Source organism: Anomaloglossus baeobatrachus, chromosome 8 (assembly GCF_048569485.1).
Source record: "Anomaloglossus baeobatrachus isolate aAnoBae1 chromosome 8, aAnoBae1.hap1, whole genome shotgun sequence".
Classification (NCBI taxonomy): Eukaryota; Metazoa; Chordata; class Amphibia; order Anura; family Aromobatidae; genus Anomaloglossus; species Anomaloglossus baeobatrachus.
The window spans coordinates 89915155-89939393 of record NC_134360.1 but is presented as its reverse complement, the minus strand read 5'-3'; the positions used below and the strand labels follow the sequence as shown (position 1 = coordinate 89939393).

Sequence of the window (24239 nt, the reverse complement as noted above, 5' to 3'; positions counted from 1 at the left end):
CCACTTTTTTACAAGATGTAATAAGTCATAGGCCTGGGAGCGTACGGGTTTGGCTTCCTCATAGAACCACTGATTTACCCGCTGAGCCCGTACATAGGTATTCACCCCCAACCGAGCCAGTATTTCGGCTTTCAGGGTCACATAGTCAATGGCGTCCTCGGTACCGAGGTCCAGGTACGCTTTTTGGGGTTCCCCCGTCAGATAGGGCGACAATACCTCAGCCCACTGGGGGGTCGGCAGCTTTTCCCGCTCGGCCACCCGCTCAAACACTGCCAGGAACGCTTCCACATCATCCCCCGGGGTCATCTTTTGCAACGCTTGTCTCACCGCTTTCCGGACGCTGCCGTCGTCACCCGGTCCCGGGGTTGTTGCTGCCGGTCCGGCACGGATTGACTTGGCCAGGAGAACCATCTGTTCTTGGTGCCTTTTTTCCTGCAATTTCAAGGATTGCTGGTGCTGTTGCTGCTGTTGCTCCAACGTCCGGAGCAGGTGGGTATTCACCTGTTGTTGCTGTGCATTAGCCTCTTGTTGTTGTGCATTAGCCTGCTGCTGCTGTGCATTAGCCTGAGCCAAATGCCTTAGTATGTCCTCCATGGCGTCGCTGGGTTTGGGCCGTAGTATAGCTGCTTGAATCCAGGACATGTGCTACCGGATCACCAGAAAAGGAAGTACACCTCACCGGGCTGGCATGCCCGCCGATTCTCCACCATATGTGAGGTAGCGCGGTCGGCTGCGCAGCAGAAGACACGGGATCCAGGCATCAAGGTTCACAGCACACGGTGTTTAATGTCCAAACAAAAATCCACAGCAATATACATGTCTCTCCAGCAGAGACTCAGGGAGTTGTGATCACTCCCTCACACCCAGCACACCTGCCCCTCGTTCCTGTTTCCATTTAACCCTTCCTTCAGCCTGTAGGGAAACAGCATTAACCCTAGAGTGGATTTACTTTCTATCATGGAGTGAGCACAACCGGGGCGAGACATACCGGCCGTCATAGATAACCCCGGTCACAGTCTCACAATAGGGATAGCACTTTCTATCAGTCCTTTTAAGGGCTAATACCGGCAGGGTCAGAGCCATAGGTGACAGGTCCGTGAAAACAGAGTTTAACAGCTACACAAGATGACAGCGTCTGTGTAGCTAAGGTCAGGGATTTCCTCGCTGCATTTCCCCATTAGGAGGGATAGAAAGGCAGGCTTCCTTTCCTCTACCCAGAGACCCACAACCCTGCCACTGTACCCTCCTGCCCTTTGCACACTCAAACTCATTGTTACTAAGCCATTATACTAGCAAACACTGAGTGAACTTAGTGGCATCCTAAACGTGGCTGTTGGACTTCTGTATTGTCCCACAAGTGCAAAGATATTTGCAGCACGTCTGCCTGCATTGCACACTCAAACTCCTTGTTACTAAGCCATTATACTAGCAAACACTGAGTGAACTTAGTGGCATCCTAAACGTGGCTGTTGGACTTCTGTATTGTCCCACTAGTGCAAAGATATTTGCAGCATGTCTGCCTGCATTGCACACTCAAACTCATTGTTACTAAGCCATTATACTAGCAAACACTGAGTGAACTTAGTGGCATCCTAAACGTGGCTGTTGGACTTCTGTATTGTCCCACTAGTGCAAAGATATTTGCAGCATGTCTGCCTGCATTGCACACTCAAACTCATTGTTACTAAGCCATTATACTAGCAAACACTGAGTGAACTTAGTGGCATCCTAAACGTGGCTGTTGGACTTCTGTATTGTTCCACTAGTGCAAAGATATTTGCAGCACGCCTGCCTGCATTGCACACTCAAACTCATTGTTACTAAGCCATTATACTAGCAAACACTGCTGCCAGTTTAAGGGCCGTAGTTGCATTGTCAGGGATAATTATTGTTGTTTATTCTGCTGTTAATAAAGCTAGACCACTGCTGCAATCTACACCACCTCTCAATTTTTACTACCACATTTTAAGTGCACAATCTTGTCGCAATCAACATGAGTGGCAAAATGACAGATGCTGGTGGAAAGGGGAAGAGGCATGTTGGAAAAGGAAAAAAAGGGTTTGTCCGTGGGGAAGGTGGCAAAGCTCCATTAACATCTGCTGAAGATAGACCATCTTCCAGCAAAAGTAAGATGTCTACTACTTACCGTGGACAATCCGATGTGCTCCCTTTTTTACGGCCACGAACAACTGGAACAAAGGTAGATGATGGCCAAAAAAGGAAAATGCTTGAATGGATCTCAAGTGGTCCAACAAGTGCCCTCTCCGCCACCTCAACTACCGCATCCAAAAAACACCAGTCCTCTGAGTTGTCATCCCAATCAAACTTGCTTTCTCCCAGCTCTGAAGTCTCCATCCGCCCTGCACAGTATGGTGGAACTGAGATGGCTGAGTCTGCAGAGCTGTTCAGTCACACTATAGCCTGGGAATCAGAGGTCTGCTCCCAAGCTACAGTGAGTACAGACCAGGAAATGGTCTGCAGTGATGCCCAGAACCTTTGTGACTCTGATTCAGGCCGTGAGGACCAAGTTTCTAATGTTGACCCTTTTTCACAAACTGTAACACCTGTTGTTATAGACAATGAGGAACATACTGATGACGATGAGACGCAGACACCAGATTGGGATGACAACTTAAATATTCGGTCAGGGCAAGAAGAGGCTCGGTCTGAGGTTGAGGGGAGTGCAAACACAACAATTGATGAGGAAGTTCTAGATCCCACCTACTGTCAACCCACAGTCAGGCACTCGAGGAGGTCAACAGAGGCGGTGGAGGAGGATGCAACTGACGACGAAGTTACCTTGCGCCTTCCTGGACAGAGTAGGAGTACTGGTAGCACGTCTACAACTGCATCCTCAGCCACCACTGTGCCTCTGAGCACTAGTCGGGGTGGATAAGCAGGTCGCATGCCCTCTAAGCCTTGCCTAGCCTGGTCCTTTTTTGACATAGCAAAAGATTGCCCAAATTATGTGATCTGTAAAATTTGTCATGATTCTGTTAGTAGAGGTCAAAACCTCAGCAGTTTGACAACTTCTTCCATGAATCGTCACATGAATAAATATCATATGTCCCGGTGGGAAGCTCACCGTGCTGCAATGCGGCCTAGCGGAGCGAACCATCCACCGCCTGCCCCTTCTAGTGCATCCGCGTGCTCTTCATCTTCTAGGACTGTGGGGACAGCTGTCACACCTGGTTTTCCACGCACAACTTCCACCACTGTAACCGCAACAGGCAGTTTGCTTGGTAGGTCGTCAGTTGGTTTGGAAGGGGAAACAAGTACGTGTGTACAGCTCTCTCAGACATCGATAGCACCAACGTTGGATGAAGGCGACATCATGTCTACGCCTGCACTTTCCTCACAAATGAGACAAAAGAGGGCCACTTAACAATTATAATGGCAACAACTCAAATAATCATGAAACCAGAAGAAAAGAGTCTTTAAACTTGCCAAATAACAAATATACCCAAAGCAAGCCATAATTATGAATATACAAAATTTTATTTATGCTGCAGGGAAATTAAATTACAGGCAATACATATATATGTATTGCCTGTAATTTGATTTCCCTGCAGCATAAATAAAATTTTGTATATTCATAATTATGGCTTGCTTTGGGTATATTTGTTATTTGGCAAGTTTAAAGACTTTCCTCACAAAGCTGCATTTTTCCAGGGACACCCTACTCAACACCGTCTACACACATCAGCCAGATCTCTGTCCCTCAGATGTGGACAAATAAAAGGCCATTTCCTGTGACCCATGACAAAGCTATGAGGTTGACTTTATCCCTCTGTAAGCTCTTGGCTACCGAAATGCTGCCTTTCCGCCTGGTGGACACACAGGATTTTAGAGACCTTATGTCTGTCGCTGTGCCCCAGTACCAGATGCCCAGTCGCCACTACTTCTCTAAGAAAGGTGTGCCCACGCTACACCAGCATGTCGCACACAACATCACCGCTTCCTTGAGAAACTCTGTGTGTCAACGGGTGCATTTCACCACCGATACTTGGACTAGTAAGCATGGACAGGGACGTTACATGTCGCTGACTGGGCACTGGGTAACTATGGTGATAGATGGTGAAGGGTCTGCTGCACAAGTCTTGCCGTCCCCATGACTTGTGTGTCAATCCTCTGTCTGTCCAAGTTCCGCCACTGCTTCTGCCTCCTCCACCTCATCTGGGTCCTCCACCTCCACCCCAAGCCTGCCTGGTCAGGCCACCAGCGTTCTAACTGCGCAGAAGGAATCACGCACCCCTCATTACTATGCTGGCAGCAGAGCGCAATGGCATCAGGCGGTCTTTAGCTTGACATGTCTTGGGAATAGGAGTCACACAGCTGAGGAGTTGTGGTCAGCTCTGCGGTCCGAGTTTAATAAATGGTTGTCTCCACTCAACCTGCAGCCTGGTAAGGCCGTGTGTGACAATGCTGCAAACCTGGGTGCGGCCCTTCGCCTGGGCAAGGTGACACACGTGCCTTGTATGGCTCACGTGTTGAACCTTGTTGTCCAGCAATTTTTAACACACTATCCCGGCCTAGATGGCCTTCTGACCAGGGCACGAAAACTGTCTGCTCACTTCCGCCGTTCAAACGCCGCAGCTGAGCGACTTGCATCTCTCCAGAAGTCTTTCGGCCTGCCGGTTCATCGCCTGAAATGCGATGTGCCGACACGCTGGAATTCGACTCTCCACATGTTACAGTGACTGTGGCAGCACCGCCGAGCCCTGGTGCAATACATCATGACGTATAGCCTGGGCCAACGAGATGCAGAGGTGGGGCAGATCACCCTGATGGAGTGGTCTCAGATCAAGCACCTATGCACCCTTCTGCACAGTTTCGACATGGCGACGAATATGTTTAGCACTGACAATGCCATTATCAGCATGACAATTCCAGTCATTTACATGCTGGAGCACACGCTCAACACTATTCGGAGTCAGGGGGTGGGACAACAGGAAGGGGAGGAACTACAGGAGGATTCATATGCGCAAGACACAACAACATCTCCAAGGTCCAGACGTTCATCATCACCAACGCGGCAGGCATGGGACCATGGGGGACAGGGATCAACAAGGGCGCATGGTAGCAGACGAAATGTTGAGGAAGGGGCAGGAGAACATGAAGAAATGGAGGACGAACTGTCCATGGACATGGAAGACTCAGCGGATGAGGGAGACCTTGGTCAAATTTCAGTTGAAAGAGGTTGGGGGGAGATGTCAGAGGAAGAAAGAACGGTTAGCACCTCTATGCCACAAACACAGCGTGGACTTGGTCCGCATGGCTGCGCAAGACACATGAGCGCCTTCTTGCTGCACTACCTCCAACATGACCCTCGTATTGTCAAAATTAGAAGTGATGATGACTACTGGCTTGCCACACTATTAGATCCCCGGTACCAGTCCAAATTTTGTGACATAATTCCAGCCATAGAAAGGGACGCACGTATGCAGGAGTATCAGCAGAAGCTGTTACTCGATCTTAGCTCGGCTTTTCCACCAAACAACCGTGCAGGTGCAGGAAGTGAATCTCCCAGTTGTAACTTGACAACCATGGGACGGTCTCGTCATCTTCAACAGTCTACCCGTACCAGTAGCACCGTATCTGGTGCTGGTAACAGCAATTTTATGGAATCTTTTCCTAATTTTTTTAGACCGTCCTTTGCAAGGCCACCAGAGACAACAAGTCTGACACATAGTCAACGTCTGGAGAGGATGATACAGGAGTATCTCCAAATGAACATCGATGCCATGACTTTGCAAATGGAGCTTTGCTCATTTTGGGCTTCAAATCTTGAAAAATGGCCAGAGCTCTCCACTTACGTCTTGGAGATTTTGTCGTGTCCAGCTGCCAGCGTTGTCTCTGAACGTGTCTTCAGTGCTGCTGGGTGTGTGCTGACAGATAAGCGCACGCGTCTGTCCAGTGACACTGTGGACAGACTAACGTTCATCAAAATGAACAAGTCATGGATCCACAAGGAATTTACTACCCCTGTGTCATCCTGGGGAGAGTAAATGCTTGTGGATTTGGAATGTGCTTGATGCAAATCAAAACATCCTGTTTGCAACTAGGGCACAAGAGCTGCCACTGATGGGGTGTCTGTGTGGCCCAATTTTTGGAAAAAAGGGAGACTCCGCTTGGAGTAACCCTTGCTTACATTGTTTTTAAAAATGATCCAAGATGAACAAGTCATGGTTCAGCAAAGACTTTATCTACCTACCCCGGTGTCATGCTGGGGACGGTTAATTATGGCGTATTTTTGAATGTGCTTGATGCAAATCTAGCTGTGAAGTGTACAACTGGGGCACAACTGCTGCCACTGAAGGGGTTGGTGTGTGTGGGGCCCAATTTTTGGAAAAAAGGGAGACTCCGCTTGGAGTAACCCTTGCTTACATTGTTTTTAAAAATGATCCAAGATGAACAAGTCATGGTCCAGCAAAGACTTTATCTACCTACCCCGGTGTCATGCTGGGGATGGTTAATTATGGCGTTTTTTTTAATGTGCTTGATGCAAATCTAGCTGTGAAGTGTACAACTGGGGCACAAGTGCTGCCACTGAAGGGGTGGGTGTGTGTGTGGCCCAATTTTTGGAAAAAAGGGAGACTCCGCTTGGAGTAACCCTTGATTGCTGTGTTTTTTTAAAAGGAGCCAAGATGAACAGAGCTGGGAGCAGGAAAGACTTAGCTACCTACCCCGGTGTCATCCAGGGGACGGTTAAGGATGGCGTTTTTTTGAATGTGCTTGATGCAAATCTAGCTGTGAAGTGTACAACTGGGGCACAAGTGCTGCCACTGAAGGGGTGGGTGTGTGTGTGGCCCAATTTTTGGAAAAAAGGGAGACTCCGCTTGGAGTAACCCTTGATTGCTGTGTTTTTTTAAAAGGAGCCAAGATGAACAAGTCATGGTTCAGCAAAGACTTTGCTACCTACCCCGGTGTCATCCTGGGGACGGTTAATTATGGCGTATTTTTGAATGTGCTTGATGCAAATCTAGCTGTGAAGTGTACAACTGGGGCACAACTGCTGCCACTGAAGGGGTGGGTGTGTGTGGGGCCCAATTTTTGGAAAAAAGGGAGACTCCGCTTGGAGTAACCCTTGCTTACAGTGTTTTTAAAAATGATCCAAGATGAACAGAGCAGGGTTCAGCAAAGACTTTGCTACCTACCCCGGTGTCATCCTGGGGACGGTTAAGAATAGCGTATTTTTGAATGTGCTTAATGCAAATCTAGCTGTGAAGTGTACAACTGGGGCACAACTGCTGCCACTGAAGGGGTTGGTGTGTGTGGGGCCCAATTTTTGGAAAAAAGGGAGACTCCGCTTGGAGTAACCCTTGATTGCTGTGTTTTTTTAAAAGGAGCCAAGATGAACAGAGCTGGGAGCAGGAAAGACTTAGCTACCTACCCCGGTGTCATCCAGGGGACGGTTAAGGATGGCGTTTTTTTGAATGTGCTTGATGCAAATCTAGCTGTGAAGTGTACAACTGGGGCACAAGTGCTGCCACTGAAGGGGTGGGTCTGTGTGTGGCCCAATTTTTGGAAAAAAGGGAGACTCCGCTTGGAGTAACCCTTGATTGCTGTGTTTTTTTAAAAGGAGCCAAGATGAACAAGTCATGGTTCAGCAAAGACTTTGCTACCTACCCCGGTGTCATCCTGGGGACGGTTAATTATGGCGTATTTTTGAATGTGCTTGATGCAAATCTAGCTGTGAAGTGTACAACTGGGGCACAACTGCTGCCACTGAAGGGGTGGGTGTGTGTGGGGCCCAATTTTTGGAAAAAAGGGAGACTCCGCTTGGAGTAACCCTTGCTTACAGTGTTTTTAAAAATGATCCAAGATGAACAGAGCAGGGTTCAGCAAAGACTTTGCTACCTACCCCGGTGTCATCCTGGGGACGGTTAAGAATAGCGTATTTTTGAATGTGCTTGATGCAAATCTAGCTGTGAAGTGTACAACTGGGGCACAAGTGCTGCCACTGAAGGGGTGGGTGTGTGTGTGGCCCAATTTTTGGAAAAAAGGGAGACTCCGCTTGGAGTCACCTTGCGGTGTTTTACATGATTTTAGAAGGGCGTGCCATGCCTATATCTGTGTCTCCTCCTCTTTTTCCTTGTCCAGCTCTTTTGTTTTTGCATGAGTATATGTCCTTGTCACTTTCCCATGTGTTTGTGTTGTGTTGTGAGTTGTTTGTCACCTTTTGGACACCTTTGAGGGTGTTTTCTAGGTGTTTTTATGTGTTTGTGAATGCCTGCCATTGTTTCCTATGCGGTTTGAGTTCGGTTCGTCGAACGTTCGACGAACTGAACTCGAACGGGACCTCCGTTCGATGAACCGAACTCGAGCCGAACCACGACTGGTTCGCTCATCTCTAGTAATAAGATGTCGGTAGAGAAACAGAGAGGAAAAGAGACAAAAACAGGGAAAGAGACAGAGACAAGGAAAGAGACAGAGACAAGGTAAAAGACAGGGAAAGAGACAGAGACAGACGGGGAAAGAGACAGACGAGGAAAGAGACAGACCTGGAAAGAGACAGACCTGGAAAGAGAGAGACCTGGAAAGAGACAGACCTGGAACGGGACAGACCTGGAACGAGACAGACGCGGAAAGATACAGACGCGGAAAGAGACAGACGCGGAAAGAGACAGACGCGGAAAGAGACAGACTGGGAAAGAAACAGACTGGGAAAGAGACAGACTGACAGACACAGCTAGAGAGAGACAGACAGATACGGTATAGAGAGAGAGACAGACACAGAGATAGAGAGAGACAGAGATAGAGAGAGACAGACAGAGACTGATACATAGACAGACATAGAGACAGAGACACACATGGATAGAGACAGACAGAGAGAAAGAGACAGAAACGGAAAGAGACAGAAAGAGACAGACACGGAAAGAGAGACAGACAGACAGACAGAGACAGAGACAGACACACAGAGACAGACACAAACAAACAGAGACTGGGAGAGAGACAAAGAGACAGTTACTATCCCGGGTATTATATAAAGCTGAGTGTATGTGTGTCTGTGAGTGTGTGTATGTCCGCTAAAGGAATCCGCACCGTCGCATTTACAATCACGAAATTTTGTACAGACACCTCATTTGACTCAGGGAATGCCATAGACTATGTTTTGAGGGGAAAAGTTAACCCCATGTTGTACAGTTATTCGACAAAAAAATTCCTGCTTACATTAAACTCAATGAAGCTGGAAATGGATTTGTTCTTATAGACTCCTTTTATGGACAGAGAAAGACACACACACACACAGAAAGACACACACACAGAAAGACACACACGCACAAAAAGAGATACACACACACACAAAAAGAGGCACACACAAAAAGAGACACACACACAAAAAGAGAAACACATGCAAAAAGAGACACACACACACACACACACACACACATAAAAAGGGATATACTCACAAGAAGAAGCATACACACAAAAAGAGGCATGGACAAAGAAACACAGAAAGAGACACACTCATACAGAAATAGACACACAGACAGAAAGAGACAGACACAGAAAGAGACAGACACAGAAAGACACACACACAAAAACAGATACACACAGAAAGATACACACAGAAAGACACACACACAAAAAGAGATACACTCATAGGCCTCCTTCAAACGTCCGTGTTTTCAGTACATGTGACTTCCATTTTCACACGTACTGGAGGCATGGACACACGTACACCAATTAAAATCAATGCGTTTACGCACACGTGCGTGTTTTCACACAGACCATGTGTCCATGTGGAACATATGTGCGCCACACATAGACATGTTAGTTTTTCTCTTGTACCATTGTTGTTACGCGGCCTGCACACTGATGTTCTCCGTGTGACATCAGTGTGACACGTACCGGAGAAATATGTGTCTGTGAAAAAAAAAATATTTTCTATACTCATCTGTCTTCACCACTGATGTCTCCAGGACTGCTGTCACTTGCTTCCAATCCCTGCTCATTATGCTCATTGCATATTCACTGCACCGAGACCAGAAGCAGCAGCTGCGCCAGATACAGCAGCACCATGGACGGGTAAGTATAGAAGCTCATGCTGTCAGTGTGCTATGCAGATGTCACACGGCTAGCAAACTGACAGCACACGCTAAAACACACACTGACACATGCACACACATACACAAAAACACCACGGACAGTGCAAAATGGGTGTGTTTTGCACGGATGTGTGAAAAAGACCATAAAAAAAGAGACACACAGACAGAAAGAGAGACACACAGAAAGAGACACACACAGATAGAAACAGACACATGGAAAGAGACACACACACACATACATACACAGAAAGAGACACACACAAAGACACACACACCAAATGAGACACACACACTAAAAGAGACACAGAAAAAGACACACACACACCAAAAGAGACACACACACCAAAGAGACACACATAGCAAGAGAGACACTCACCAAAAGAGATACACACAGAAAGACACACACACACACACACATAAACTCACACAGAAAGAGACACACAGACAAAAAGATACAGAAACACAGAAAGAGACACACTCAAAAAGACACACACACCGAAAAATGCACACACACCGAAAGATGCACCTACAGAGACACACACAAAGAGACACCCATACAAAGAGACACACACAGAAAGAGACACACAAAGAAAGAGATGCATACACAGTAAGATACACACACAGAAAGAGATGCACACAGAGAAAGAGACACACAGAAAGAGAGACACACACAGAAACTGTTTGCATGTTTGAGGTAATATAGTAACTGTTTTGACAGGCTGGTTATTTATCTTGTGGCCTATAACCAATCACAGGTATGCTGCTATTTTGTTACAGATCAAGGAGCTTATGTGTGAGTTAGGCTGGAGTCACATTAGTGTACGGCATCCGATGCGAGAGCAATGGAGGCAATATGCTAATGACCCCCAACTCAGGCTCTGCTGCGAGCGTGAGCCGAGTGTTAAGTGACTGTGAAGCTGAGGGCGGGTGTTGCGGAGGAGAGGGAGGGGTCCATTGTCAGCCCGTGCGTATATCGCACTGCACTTGGATAACATCCAAGTGCAGTCCGATGTTTCTCTCGCACCCATACGTTTGAATGGGTGCGAGTGAAACGGCTCTCGCAGACAATCGCAGCATGCTACGATTCTTTCCTCAGTCCGATTAGGGCTGAGGAAAAACAATATTTGAGCTGTAGCATTGTCTTACATGGGGCGAGTGCAATGCGAGATTTTCTCACATTGCACTGGTGCGAGTCATATGCAAGTGTGACTCCAGCCTTTATATGATTTTGGTGGTGAGAGGGAGAGTGGGAGAAAGACAGAGGGAAATTGAGAGAGAGGGAGATTGGGAAACTGGGCAAGAGAGACTTAATCACTATCCCGGACAATGCCGGGTTCTACAGCTAGTCTAATATATAAAGCTGAGTGTATGTATGTATGTGTGTGAGTGTGTGTGTGTGTGTGTGTGTGTGTGTATGTCCGATAAATGAATCCGCACCACCGCATTTACAATCACGAAATTTTGCTTAGACACCTCATTTGACTCGGGGAACATCATAAACTATGTTTTCAGGGGAAAATTTAACCCCATTCTTTACAATTATTTGCCAAAAAATCTCCTTACATTAAAGTCAATGGAGCTAGGAACAGATCTGTTATTATAGACTCACACACACAGAAAAAGACACACACAAAGAGACACACATACATAAAGAGACACACACAAAGAGAGAGACACACACACACACACATAAAAAGACACACACAAAAAGAGACACACAGAAACAGACACACTTAGCCAATGCTGTTGTAGAGGCTGATAAAAGTCACATGACCTTACCTGTATACTAATTGTGTGGGGTTTTGTGAGGCAATATGTTGGCTGTTTTGACAGCCTGGATATTTATCAGGTGGCCTATAGCAACCAATTACAGGTATGCTACTATTTTGCTACAGATCATTAAAAAGGAGCTCTGATTGGTTGCTATATGCAATGAATGACATTCTTAGTCAAAGACGGCTTATGCGTCAGTTAATATGATTTCTGTGGTGAGAGGGTGAGTGGGAGAGAGAGAGCGGGAGAATGGGAGAGAGAGAGGAGAGTGGAAGAGAGGGAGATTGGCAGAGTGGAAGAGAGGGAGAATGGGAGAGTAGGAAAGGGGGAGAGGGAGAGAGAGACTTAGGTAATATCTCGGGCAATTCCGGCTACTATATATATAGTGTGTGTGTGTGTGTGTGTGTGTGTGTGTGTGTGTGTCAATTAAGATCTGTATTGAAAAAAAAAACAATATTATCACTCTTGTAATTTTTACATGATGTACTGGGCTCTTTTAGACTCTAAATACCTGTCCTTACAGGAAGAGTTATCAGCAGTCTCATTATCATCAGCTATAGTTCTGAGCTGATAGCACAGGATCCACCATTCACAATAGGCGATGTCACGGCTGACCCTGATCCCCCTCCCTTTACAAGGACCTTTGCACTCGCTCATTATATGCTGTTATAGAAAAGATTGAGTGTGAGTCTATTGCTGCTAATCTATGTGAGTATTTCCAGAAACAACAGAAAGTATGACTGTGGAAATAACTTCAGTGAAAAGTGTAAAAATTACAAGATTTCTAATCTTTATTTTTAAATCAAATTGTGATATAGAAAAGAAAAACATAGCCAAAATCATAAAACAAAAAAAATGTACATTAAACATCAAACAATTGAAGGTGAAATAATATTTTGCCTCTTTGTTGTTGATGCCATCTTTTGTGATGCCATAAAAATAGTTTGTCTAGAGCACATTCACTTGTGTTAATTCTTTAGCTAGAAAGAGTTTGTGTGAGGGCATAATAAGCATTAGTCATGAATGATTCAAACAAAAAACTCATAAATAATGTAAATAACTGCAACGTTTGAATGGAGGCAGATTCGACAGAAAAGTTAATAAGCTGCATGGAGCCTTTCTCTGTTTGGAAACATAACTGTCCCTTTTCTACACTCCTCAAAACTGAAATTGCAATATCAAAAACGACGATAAGTGCAGGTAAAAGAAAGTTTTAAAGAACTGTGCTGCTGTGGAAGTAAATCCAAGTACAAATAGATAAGACTTGTGATCTTTATTTGCCTACGCGATTCAGAGATTGTTCTTCTTCAGGACAAAAAATCATGTAATTTTTAACCCGAAGAAGGAGAACAATCTCTGAAACATGTAGACGAATAAAGATCACAAGTCTTATCTATTTGGACTTCTATCTCCCTCCATTTGTTTTAAGAATACCAAAAAGGAAAAATTGTGAATTGATGGAAATCACAGGATGTATACATATATTAATGGTATGCAAATTATGAAAAACTGTAAACCAAATTTTCAAAACATGTTGATTTATACAGTATTGAGTATGAGCACCACAAGCAGTAATCGCCAGCATGAATTAATAAAATCTTTTCTTAGCCTTAGTAGTTGGTACGTGTTAATAACATTTGTTTTTAATAATATCAATCCAGAATTAACTATTATCTAAAAACATTCAACTTTAATACTGGAATAAATCAAATTGAAACATGTAAGTGAAGGTTAAATATCATATTTCTTTTTTTAACAATGAACATTTTATATGTCAGGCATAGTACTGGCCCACTACGGGAACTCATGGAAAGAACAAAGAAGGTTTGCTTTGACAACACTTAGAAACTTTGGGATGGGCAAGAAATCCCTTGAGGAGAGAGTGACAGAAGAAGCACAGTTCCTTTGTTCTGAATTCAAATCTCAAAAGTGTGAGTTACAAACATTCATATAGAGTTTTGTTAAGGTGTTAAAGGGCCAGGTTTATGAATAGCTGGATATATGGGTGTGTATTGCTATCCACATCCTGAACCTCCACCCATGGGTGTGTCTCAGTTGTTATAATGAAACTGTTTGGCACAAGCTCAGTTTGTGAGAAGGAGCCTCTGAGTCAGAGTGTGTGCACTAACAGGAATCAGTGTGTGTGGAGGTGGCCAAGTCTCGTGAAGGTAAATGGACTTGAAACACATGTATTAATACTGGCTGGTGCCAGTGATTGGCATCTGATAGCTCCACTGGGGTGCTACAGTAGAGAAGTGTATCCGAACATGTGCGGGTGTACCCATGAGGTAAACGGACTATAATACCATAGAATGTTAAAAAATTATGGCTCTCGGGAGAAGGGGGGGGGGAATTGAAAATGAAAAACCGAAAATCGCCCTAGGCTGTGGGGGTGAAGCTCCTTGTTAGAGAACAGTAATGCCGGAGTCACACAGGACGATCTATCGTGCGATCGCATGAGAGATCGTACCCGCCCCCGTCGTTTGTACGTCACGGGCAATTAGTTGCCCATGGCGCACAAAGTCGTTTTCCCCCGTCACACGCACTTACCTGCTGAGCAATGTCGCTGTGGGTGGCGAACATTCCTTTTCCTGAAGGGGGAGGGACGTTCGGCATCACAGCGGCCGGCCAATAGAAGCGGAGGGGCGGAGAGGAGCGGGACGTAACATCCCGTCCACCTTTTTCCTTCCGCATTGCCGGCGGCTGCAGGTAAGCTGTGTTTGTCGTTCCCAGGGTGTCACATGGAGCAATGTGTGCTGCCTCGGGAACGATGAACAACCGGAGCACAGAAGGAGGACCGACAGTTTGAAAATGAATGATGTGTCAACGAGCAACGATAAGGTGAGTATTTTTGCTTGTTCATAGTCGTTCAGTGGTGTCTAGAGATGAGCGAACCGGTCCCGGTTCGGCTCGAGGCGGTTCGCCGAACGGGGGGTCTGGCTCGAGTTCGGCTCGTCGAACGTTCGACGAACCGAACTCGAGCCCATAGGAAACAATGGCAGGCAATCACAAACACAGTAAAACACCTAGAAAACACCCTGAAAGGTGTCCAAAAGGTGACAAACAACTCACAACATAACACAAACACATGGGAAAGTGACAAGGACATATACTCATGTGAAAACAAAACAGCTGGACAAGGAAAAAGAGGGAGACACACAGATATATGAGTATATGCAAAGAAACATCGATTCCATTATTGTGCAACTTGAGCCCTGCTCATTTTAGGCTTCCAATCTGGATAAATTGCCTGAGCTCGCCACGTACGCCTTGAGGATCTTGTCGTGTCCTGCAGCCAGCGTTCTCTCGGAACCTGTCTTCAGTGCTGCTGGGGGTCTGCTGGCAGATAAGCACACGTGTCTGTCCACTGACAATGTGGACCTGGCTCTCAGAGGACTTTTCTTCCCCTGGGTCAGCCAGGGGAGGCGAAAGGCACGCGTATTTTTGAGAGTGCTTCATGCAAAGCATCTTTTTCTTTGTCAAAAGGGGGGCTCAACCGATGCCAGTCAAGTGGGGTGTGTGTGGCCCAGTTAGTGGCAACGAGGGAGACTGTGGTTGGAGTCCCCTCGCTGTGTCTCTAAAAGAACCAAGATGAACAAGTCATGGCTCTCAGAGGACTTTTCTTCCCCTGGGTCAGCCAGGGGACGGGAAAGGCACGCGTATTTTTGAGAGTGCTTCATGCAAAGCATCTTTTTCTTTTTCAAAAGGGGGCTCAACCGATGCCAGTCAAGTGGGGTGTGTGTGGCCCAGTTAGTGGCAACGAGGGAGACTGTGGTTGGAGTCCCCTCGCTGTGTCTCTAAAAGAACCAAGATGAACAAGTCATGGCTCTCAGAGGACTTTTCTTCCCCTGGGTCAGCCAGGGGACGGGAAAGGCACGCGTATTTTTGAGAGTGCTTCATGCAAAGCATCTTTTTCTTTGTCAAAAGGGGGGGTCAACCGATGCCAGTCAAGTGGGGTGTGTGTGGCCCAGTTAGTGGCAACGAGGGAGACTGTGGTTGGAGTCCCCTCGCTGTGTCTCTAAAAGAACCAAGATGAACAAGTCATGGCTCTCAGAGGACTTTTCTTCCCCTGGGTCAGCCAGGGGACGGGAAAGGCACGCGTATTTTTGAGAGTGCTTCATGCAAAGCATCTTTTTCTTTGTCAAAAGGGGGGGTCAACCGATGCCAGTCAAGTGGGGTGTGTGTGGCCCAGTTAGTGGCAACGAGGGAGACTGTGGTTGGAGTCCCCTCGCTGTGTCTCTAAAAGAACCAAGATGAACAAGTCATGGCTCTCAGAGGACTTTTCTTCCCCTGGGTCAGCCAGGGGACGGGAAAGGCACGCGTATTTTTGAGAGTGCTTCATGCAAAGCATCTTTTTCTTTTTCAAAAGGGGGCTCAACCGATGCCAGTCAAGTGGGGTGTGTGTGGCCCAGTTAGTGGCAACGAGGGAGACTGTGGTTGGAGTCCCCTCGCTGTGTCTCTAAAAGAACCAAGATGAACAAGTCATGGCTCTCAGAGGACTTTTCTTCCCCTGGGTCAGCCAGGGGACGGGAAAGGCACGCGTATTTTTGAGAGTGCTTCATGCAAAGCATCTTTTTCTTTTTCAAAAGGGGGCTCAACCGATGCCAGTCAAGTGGGGTGTGTGTGGCCCAGTTAGTGGCAACGAGGGAGACTGTGGTTGGAGTCCCCTCGCTGTGTCTCTAAAAGAACCAAGATGAACAAGTCATGGCTCTCAGAGGACTTTTCTTCCCCTGGGTCAGCCAGGGGACGGGAAAGGCACGCGTATTTTTGAGAGTGCTTCATGCAAAGCATCTTTTTCTTTGTCAAAAGGGGGGCTCAACCGATGCCAGTCAAGTGGGGTGTGTGTGGCCCAGTTAGTGGCAACGAGGGAGACTGTGGTTGGAGTCCCCTCGCTGTGTCTCTAAAAGAACCAAGATGAACAAGTCATGGCTCTCAGAGGACTTTTCTTCCCCTGGGTCAGCCAGGGGACGGGAAAGGCACGCGTATTTTTGAGAGTGCTTCATGCAAAGCATCTTTTTCTTTTTCAAAAGGGGGCTCAACCGATGCCAGTCAAGTGGGGTGTGTGTGGCCCAGTTAGTGGCAACGAGGGAGACTGTGGTTGGAGTCCCCTCGCTGTGTCTCTAAAAGAACCAAGATGAACAAGTCATGGCTCTCAGAGGACTTTTCTTCCCCTGGGTCAGCCAGGGGACGGGAAAGGCACGCGTATTTTTGAGAGTGCTTCATGCAAAGCATCTTTTTCTTTGTCAAAAGGGGGGGTCAACCGATGCCAGTCAAGTGGGGTGTGTGTGGCCCAGTTAGTGGCAACGAGGGAGACTGTGGTTGGAGTCCCCTCGCTGTGTCTCTAAAAGAACCAAGATGAACAAGTCATGGCTCTCAGAGGACTTTTCTTCCCCTGGGTCAGCCAGGGGACGGGAAAGGCACGCGTATTTTTGAGAGTGCTTCATGCAAAGCATCTTTTTCTTTTTCAAAAGGGGGCTCAACCGATGCCAGTCAAGTGGGGTGTGTGTGGCCCAGTTAGTGGCAACGAGGGAGACTGTGGTTGGAGTCCCCTCGCTGTGTCTCTAAAAGAACCAAGATGAACAAGTCATGGCTCTCAGAGGACTTTTCTTCCCCTGGGTCAGCCAGGGGACGGGAAAGGCACGCGTATTTTTGAGAGTGCTTCATGCAAAGCATCTTTTTCTTTGTCAAAAGGGGGGGTCAACCGATGCCAGTCAAGTGGGGTGTGTGTGGCCCAGTTAGTGGCAACGAGGGAGACTGTGGTTGGAGTCCCCTCGCTGTGTCTCTAAAAGAACCAAGATGAACAAGTCATGGCTCTCAGAGGACTTTTCTTCCCCTGGGTCAGCCAGGGGACGGGAAAGGCACGCGTATTTTTGAGAGTGCTTCATGCAAAGCATCTTTTTCTTTTTCAAAAGGGGGCTCAACCGATGCCAGTCAAGTGGGGTGTGTGTGGCCCAGTTAGTGGCAACGAGGGAGACTGTGGTTGGAGTCCCCTCGCTGTGTCTCTAAAAGAACCAAGATGAACAAGTCATGGCTCTCAGAGGACTTTTCTTCCCCTGGGTCAGCCAGGGGACGGGAAAGGCACGCGTATTTTTGAGAGTGCTTCATGCAAAGCATCTTTTTCTTTGTCAAAAGGGGGGGTCAACCGATGCCAGTCAAGTGGGGTGTGTGTGGCCCAGTTAGTGGCAACGAGGGAGACTGTGGTTGGAGTCCCCTCGCTGTGTCTCTAAAAGAACCAAGATGAACAAGTCATGGCTCTCAGAGGACTTTTCTTCCCCTGGGTCAGCCAGGGGACGGGAAAGGCACGCGTATTTTTGAGAGTGCTTCATGCAAAGCATCTTTTTCTTTTTCAAAAGGGGGCTCAACCGATGCCAGTCAAGTGGGGTGTGTGTGGCCCAGTTAGTGGCAACGAGGGAGACTGTGGTTGGAGTCCCCTCGCTGTGTCTCTAAAAGAACCAAGATGAACAAGTCATGGCTCTCAGAGGACTTTTCTTCCCCTGGGTCAGCCAGGGGACGGGAAAGGCACGCGTATTTTTGAGAGTGCTTCATGCAAAGCATCTTTTTCTTTGTCAAAAGGGGGGGTCAACCGATGCCAGTCAAGTGGGGTGTGTGTGGCCCAGTTAGTGGCAACGAGGGAGACTGTGGTTGGAGTCCCCTCGCTGTGTCTCTAAAAGAACCAAGATGAACAAGTCATGGCTCTCAGAGGACTTTTCTTCCCCTGGGTCAGCCAGGGGACGGGAAAGGCACGCGTATTTTTGAGAGTGCTTCATGCAAAGCATCTTTTTCTTTTTCAAAAGGGGGCTCAACCGATGCCAGTCAAGTGGGGTGTGTGTGGCCCAGTTAGTGGCAACGAGGGAGACTGTGGTTGGAGTCCCCTCGCTGTGTTTTACATGCTTTTAGAAGGGCATGAAATGGCTTGGAGGTTGACTTTCATCATATGCAAACTGTTGGCTACCAAAATGCTGCCTTTCCAACAACTGTGGTTATAGGCAATGAGGAACATACTGATGAAGATGAGACGCAGATACCCGATTGGGATGACAACTTAAATATTCGGTCAGGGCAAGAAGAAACTCGGTCTGAGGGGTAGGGGAGTGCAAACACAACAATTGATGATTAAGTTCTAGATCACACCTACTGTCAACCCACAGTCAGACACTCGAGGAGGTCAACAGAGGCGGTGGAGGAGGATGCAACCGACGTCGAAGTAACCTGGCGCCTTCCTGAACACAGTCGGAGCACTGGTAGCACGTCTACAACTGCATCCTCAGCCACCACTCTGCCTCTGAGCATTATTCGGGGTGGATCAACAGGTCGCATGGCCTCTAAGCCTTGCCTAGCCAGGTCCTTTTTTGACATAGAAAAAGATCGCCCAAATTATGTGATCTGTAAAATTTGTCATGGTTCTCTTAGTAGAGGTCAAAACCTCAGCAGTTTGACAACTTCTTCCATGAATCGTCACATGAATAAATATCATATGGCCCGATGGGAAGCTCACCGTGCTGCAATGCGGCCTAGCGGAGCGAACCATCCACCGCCTGCCCCTTCCAGTGCATCCGCGCGCTCGTCATCTTCTAGGACTGTGGGGACAGCTGTCACACCTGTTTTTCCACCCACAACTTCCACCACTGTAACCGCAACAGGCAGTTTGCTTGGTAGGTCGTCAGTTGGTTTGGAAGGGGAAACAAGTGAGTGTGTACAGCTCTCTCAGACATCGATAGCACCAACTTTGGATGAAGGCAACATCATGTCTCCGCCTGCACTTTCCTCACAAAGCTGCATTTTTCCAGGGACACCCGACTCAACACCGTCTACACACAGCAGCCAGATCTCTGTCCCTCAGATGTGGTCAAATAAAAGGCCACTTCCTGCGACCCATGACAAAGCGAAGAGGTTGACTCTATCCCTCTGTAAGCTGTTGACTACAGAAATGCTGCCTTTCCGCCTAGTGGACACACAGGATTTTAGAGACCTTATGTCTGTCGCTGTGCCCCAGTACCAGATGCCTAGTCGCCACTACTTCTCTAAGAAAGGTGTGCCCGCGCTACACCAGCATGTCGCACACAACATCACCGCTTCCTTGAGAAACTCTGTGTGTGAACGGGTGCATTTCACCACCGATACTTGGACCAGTAAGCATGGACAGGGACGTTACATGTCGCTGACTGGCCACTGGGTAACTATGGTGATAGATGGTGAAGGGTCTGCTGCACAAGTCTTGCCGTCCCCACGACTTGTGTGTCAATCCTCTGTCTGTCCAAGTTCCGCCACTGCTTCTGCATCCTCCACCTCATCTGGGTCCTCCACCTCCGCCCCAAGCCTGCCTGGTCAGGCCACCAGCGTTCTCACTGCGCAGAAGGAATCACGCACCCCTCATTACTATGCTGGTAGCAGAGCGCAACGGCATCAGGCGGTCTTTAGCTTGACATGTCTTTGAAATAGGAGTCACACAGCGACTGAGTTGTGGGCAGCTCTGGAGACTGATTTTGATAAATGGTTGTCTCCACTCAACCTGCAGCCTGGTAAGGCCGTGTGCGACAATGCTGCAAACCTGGGTGCGGCCCTTCGCCTGGGCAAGGTGACACACGTGCCTTGTATGGCTCACGTGTTTAACCTTGTTGTCCAGCAATTTTTAACACACTATCCCGGCCTAGATGGCCTTCTGACCAGGGCACGGAAACTGTCTGCAGTGCTCACTTCCGCCGTTCAACCGCCGCACCTGAGCGACTTGCATCGCTCCAGAAGTCTTTCGGCCTGCCGGTTCATCGCCTGAAATGCGATGTGGCGACACGCTGGAATTCAACTCTCCACATGTTACAGCGACTGTGGCAGCACCGGCGAGCCCTGGTGCAATACGTCATGATGTATAGCCTGGGCCAACGAGATGCAGAAGTGGGGCAGATCACCCTGATGGAGTGATCTCAGATCAAGGACCTATGCACCCTTCTGCACAGTTTCGACATGGCGACGAATATGTTTAGCGCTGACAATGCCATTATCAGCATGACGATTACAGTCATTTACATGCTGGAGCACACGCTAAACACTATTCGTAGTCAGGGGGTGGGACAACAGGAAGGGGAGGAACTACAGGAGGATTCATATGCGCAAGACACAACAACATCACCAAGGTCCAGACGTTCATCATCACCAACGCGGCAGGCATGGGACCATGGGGGACAGGGATCAACAAGGGCGCATGGTAGCAGGTGAGATGTTGAGGAAGGTGCAGGAGGACATGAAGATATGGAGGACGAACTGTCCATGGACATGGAAGACTCAGCAGATGAGGGGGACCTTGGTCAAATTTCAGTTGAAAGAGGTTGGGGGGAGATGACAGAGGAAGAAAGAACGGTTAGCACCTCTATGCCACAAACACAGCGTGGACTTGGTGCGCATGGCTGCGCAAGACACATGAGTGCCTTCTTGTTGCACTACCTCCAACATGACCCTCGTATTGTCAAAATTAGAAGTGATGATGACTACTGGCTTGCCACACTATTAGATCCCCGGGACAAGTCCAAATTTTGTGACATAATTCCACCCATAGAAAGGGACGCACGTATGCAGGAGTATCAGCAGAAGCTGTTACTCGATCTTAGCTCGGCTTTTCCACCAAACAACCGTGCAGGTGAAGGGAGTGATTCTCCCAGTTGTAACTTGACAAACATGGGACGGCCTCGTCATCTTCAACAGTCTACCCGTACCAGTAGGACCGTATCTGGTGCTGGTAACAGCAATTTTATGGAATCTTTTCATAATTTTTTTAGACCCTCCTTTGCAAGGCCACCAGAGACAACAAGTCTGACACATAGTCAACGGATGGAGAGGATGATACAGGAGTATCTCCAAATGAACATCGATGCAATGACTTTGCAAATGGAGCCTTGCTCCTTTTGGGCTTCAAATCTAGAAAAATGTCAAGAGCTCTCCAGTTACGCCTCGAAGATTTTGTCGTGTCCAGCTGCCAGCGTTGTCTCTGAACGTGTCTTCAGTGCTGCTGGGTGTGTGCTGACAGATAAGCGCACGCGTCTGTCCAGTGACAATGTGGACAGACTGACGTTCATCAAAATGAACAAGTCATGGATCCAGAAGGAATTTACTACCCCTGTGTCATCCTGGGGAGAGTAAATGCTTGTGGATTTGGAATGTGCTTGATGCAAATCAAAACATCCTGTTTGCAACTAGGGCACAAGTGCTGCCACTGATAAGGTGTCTGTGTGGGGCCCAATTTTTGGAAAAAAAGGGAGACTCCGCTTGGAGTAACCCTTGCTTGCTGTGTTTTTTAAAAATGATACAAGATGAACAGATCTGAAGGCAAGATGAAGCCAACATCATGTCTCCGCCTGCACTTTTCTCACAAACCTGCATTTTTCCAGGGACACCCTACTCAACACCGTCTACAGACAGCAGCCAGATCTCTGTCCCTCAGATGTGGTCAAATAAAAGGCCACTTACTGCGACCCATGACAAAGCTAAGTGGTTGACTCTATCCCTCTGTAAGCTGTTGGCTACCGAAATGCTGCCTTTACGCGTAGTGGACACACAGGATTTTACAGACCTTATGTCTGTCGCTGTGCCCCAGTACCAGATGCCCAATCACCACTGCTTCTCCAAGAAAAGCATGCCCGCGCTACACCGGCATGTCGCACACAACATCACCACTTCCTTGAGAAAATCTGTGTGCGACAGGGTGCATTTCAACACAGATACTTGGACCAGTAAGCATAGACAGGGTCATTACATGTCACTGACTGGGCACTGGCAAACTATGGTGAGAGATGGAGAAGGGTCTGCTGTACAAGTCTTGCCGTCCCCACGAGTTGTTTCAATCCTTGTTCTGTATGTAGAAGTTAATACACTGCTTCTGCCTCTTCAACCTCGTGTGGGTCCTCTACCTTTGCGCAAACCCTGTGTGGTCAGGCCACCCTTCCTTGCAACTGCGCACAAGGACTACCACACACCTCCTTACTATGCTGGCAGCAGAGCTCAATGCCATCAGGCGGTCAAAGTTTTACTTTGAAATGTATGGGAAATGTGAGTCACAACGCTATTACAGAGAATAGTAGTCAGGCAGGGTCAAAACATTAATTGAGGAACAGGAACAGAATGGGACGGCCAGGACTTAATCAGAAAACAAGCAGAGGTGAAATGCGTATCGGCCAACAAGGTACATAAACAGCAAGCAGGAAAAGTAGTCAGGTAACAAGCACACAAAATCATAAAACTGAACTGGGGGTAAAATTAACCAGAGGTTCATAGCTATGTCTGGCAGTGGTCTGCAGACAGGATGGGCATAAAAAAGGGTGTGGTGTCTTCCCATTGGTTGTAGCTGAATGATGGTATTTCATCTGTGAGATACCCACCAGCTACATTCAGCCAGAGATTCTGCATCTGTCAAGGTAATGCAGCCCAGTGGGTGAGCATAACCTGCGTCCACCTGCGCCGCTGGCATCGACTACTCTCCCATCATCAGCACTATTCATGAAAGGAACACGTTGTCACCTGGCGACCGGAGTACAAATTGACGGAGCGGACTCCGTTGGTGACTTAACAGCCGTGTGCGGCAATGATGCAAACCTGGCTGCGGGCCATCCTCAGGGCAATGTGACACACGTGCCTTTTATGGCTCACGTGTTGATCCGAATTCTCCAGCAATTTTTAAAACACCATCACGGCCTACATGGCCTTGTGCAGCGGGCACGCTCGCTATGTGCTCACTTCCATCGTGCGCACACAGCAGCTCAACAACTTTCATCACTCCGGAAGTCTTAGGGTCTGGCAGTTAAACGCCGGAAATGCGATGTTCCGACACGCAGGAATTGGAATCTGCACATGTTGCAGCGTGTGTGGCAGCACCGCAGAGCCCTGCTGAAATACGGTAAGACATATAGCCTGGGATAAGTTGATCCAGAGGTGGTGCAGATCACGCTGCTGGAGTGGTGTCAGATCAAGGACCTATGCACCCTGCTACACAGTTTTGAAATGTCGACGAAGATGTTTAGCACTGGCAATGTCATTCTCAGCGTGACAATTCTGGTCATCTACATGATGGAGCACACTGTAATTATTATTCGGAGTCAGGTGTTGGGACAAGAGGAAGGGGAGGAAGTACAGGAGGAGTCATATGCGGAAGGGATAACAAGATCTACGAGGTCCAGATGGTCAGCGGCACCTATGCGGCAGTCATGGTGAGGGAGAGGGATTAACAAGGGCGCATAGTATCAGCAAAAAGTGTTGATGAAAGTGCAGGAGCCCATGAAGAAATGGAGGACGAACTGGCGATGGGCATGGAAGACTCAGCAGATGAGTGAGAGCTTGCTCACATTTCGGTTGTGCGAGGTTGTGGGTAGAGGGCAGAGGAAGGATGCACGATTCTCACCTCTCTGCCACCAACACACCAAGGACTTGGTCCTC

The 24239-nt window shown here is 47.8% G+C and overlaps 1 protein-coding gene across 2 annotated transcripts in view; it reads left to right on the top strand.

Moving 5' to 3' along the window:
* Positions 1–24239, top strand: part of LOC142249913 (cytochrome P450 2D17-like) — a 173230-nt gene that overhangs the window by 47020 nt on the left and 101971 nt on the right. Inside the window, exon 3 of one of the 2 annotated variants that reach the window (XM_075321890.1) lies at positions 13604–13756. The exons of the other annotated variant lie outside the window; for it this stretch is intronic. Within the exon in view, the coding sequence (XP_075178005.1) occupies positions 13604–13756 (153 nt within the window). The remainder of the gene's footprint in view (positions 1–13603; positions 13757–24239) is intronic. 2 annotated transcript variants of the gene reach the window in all.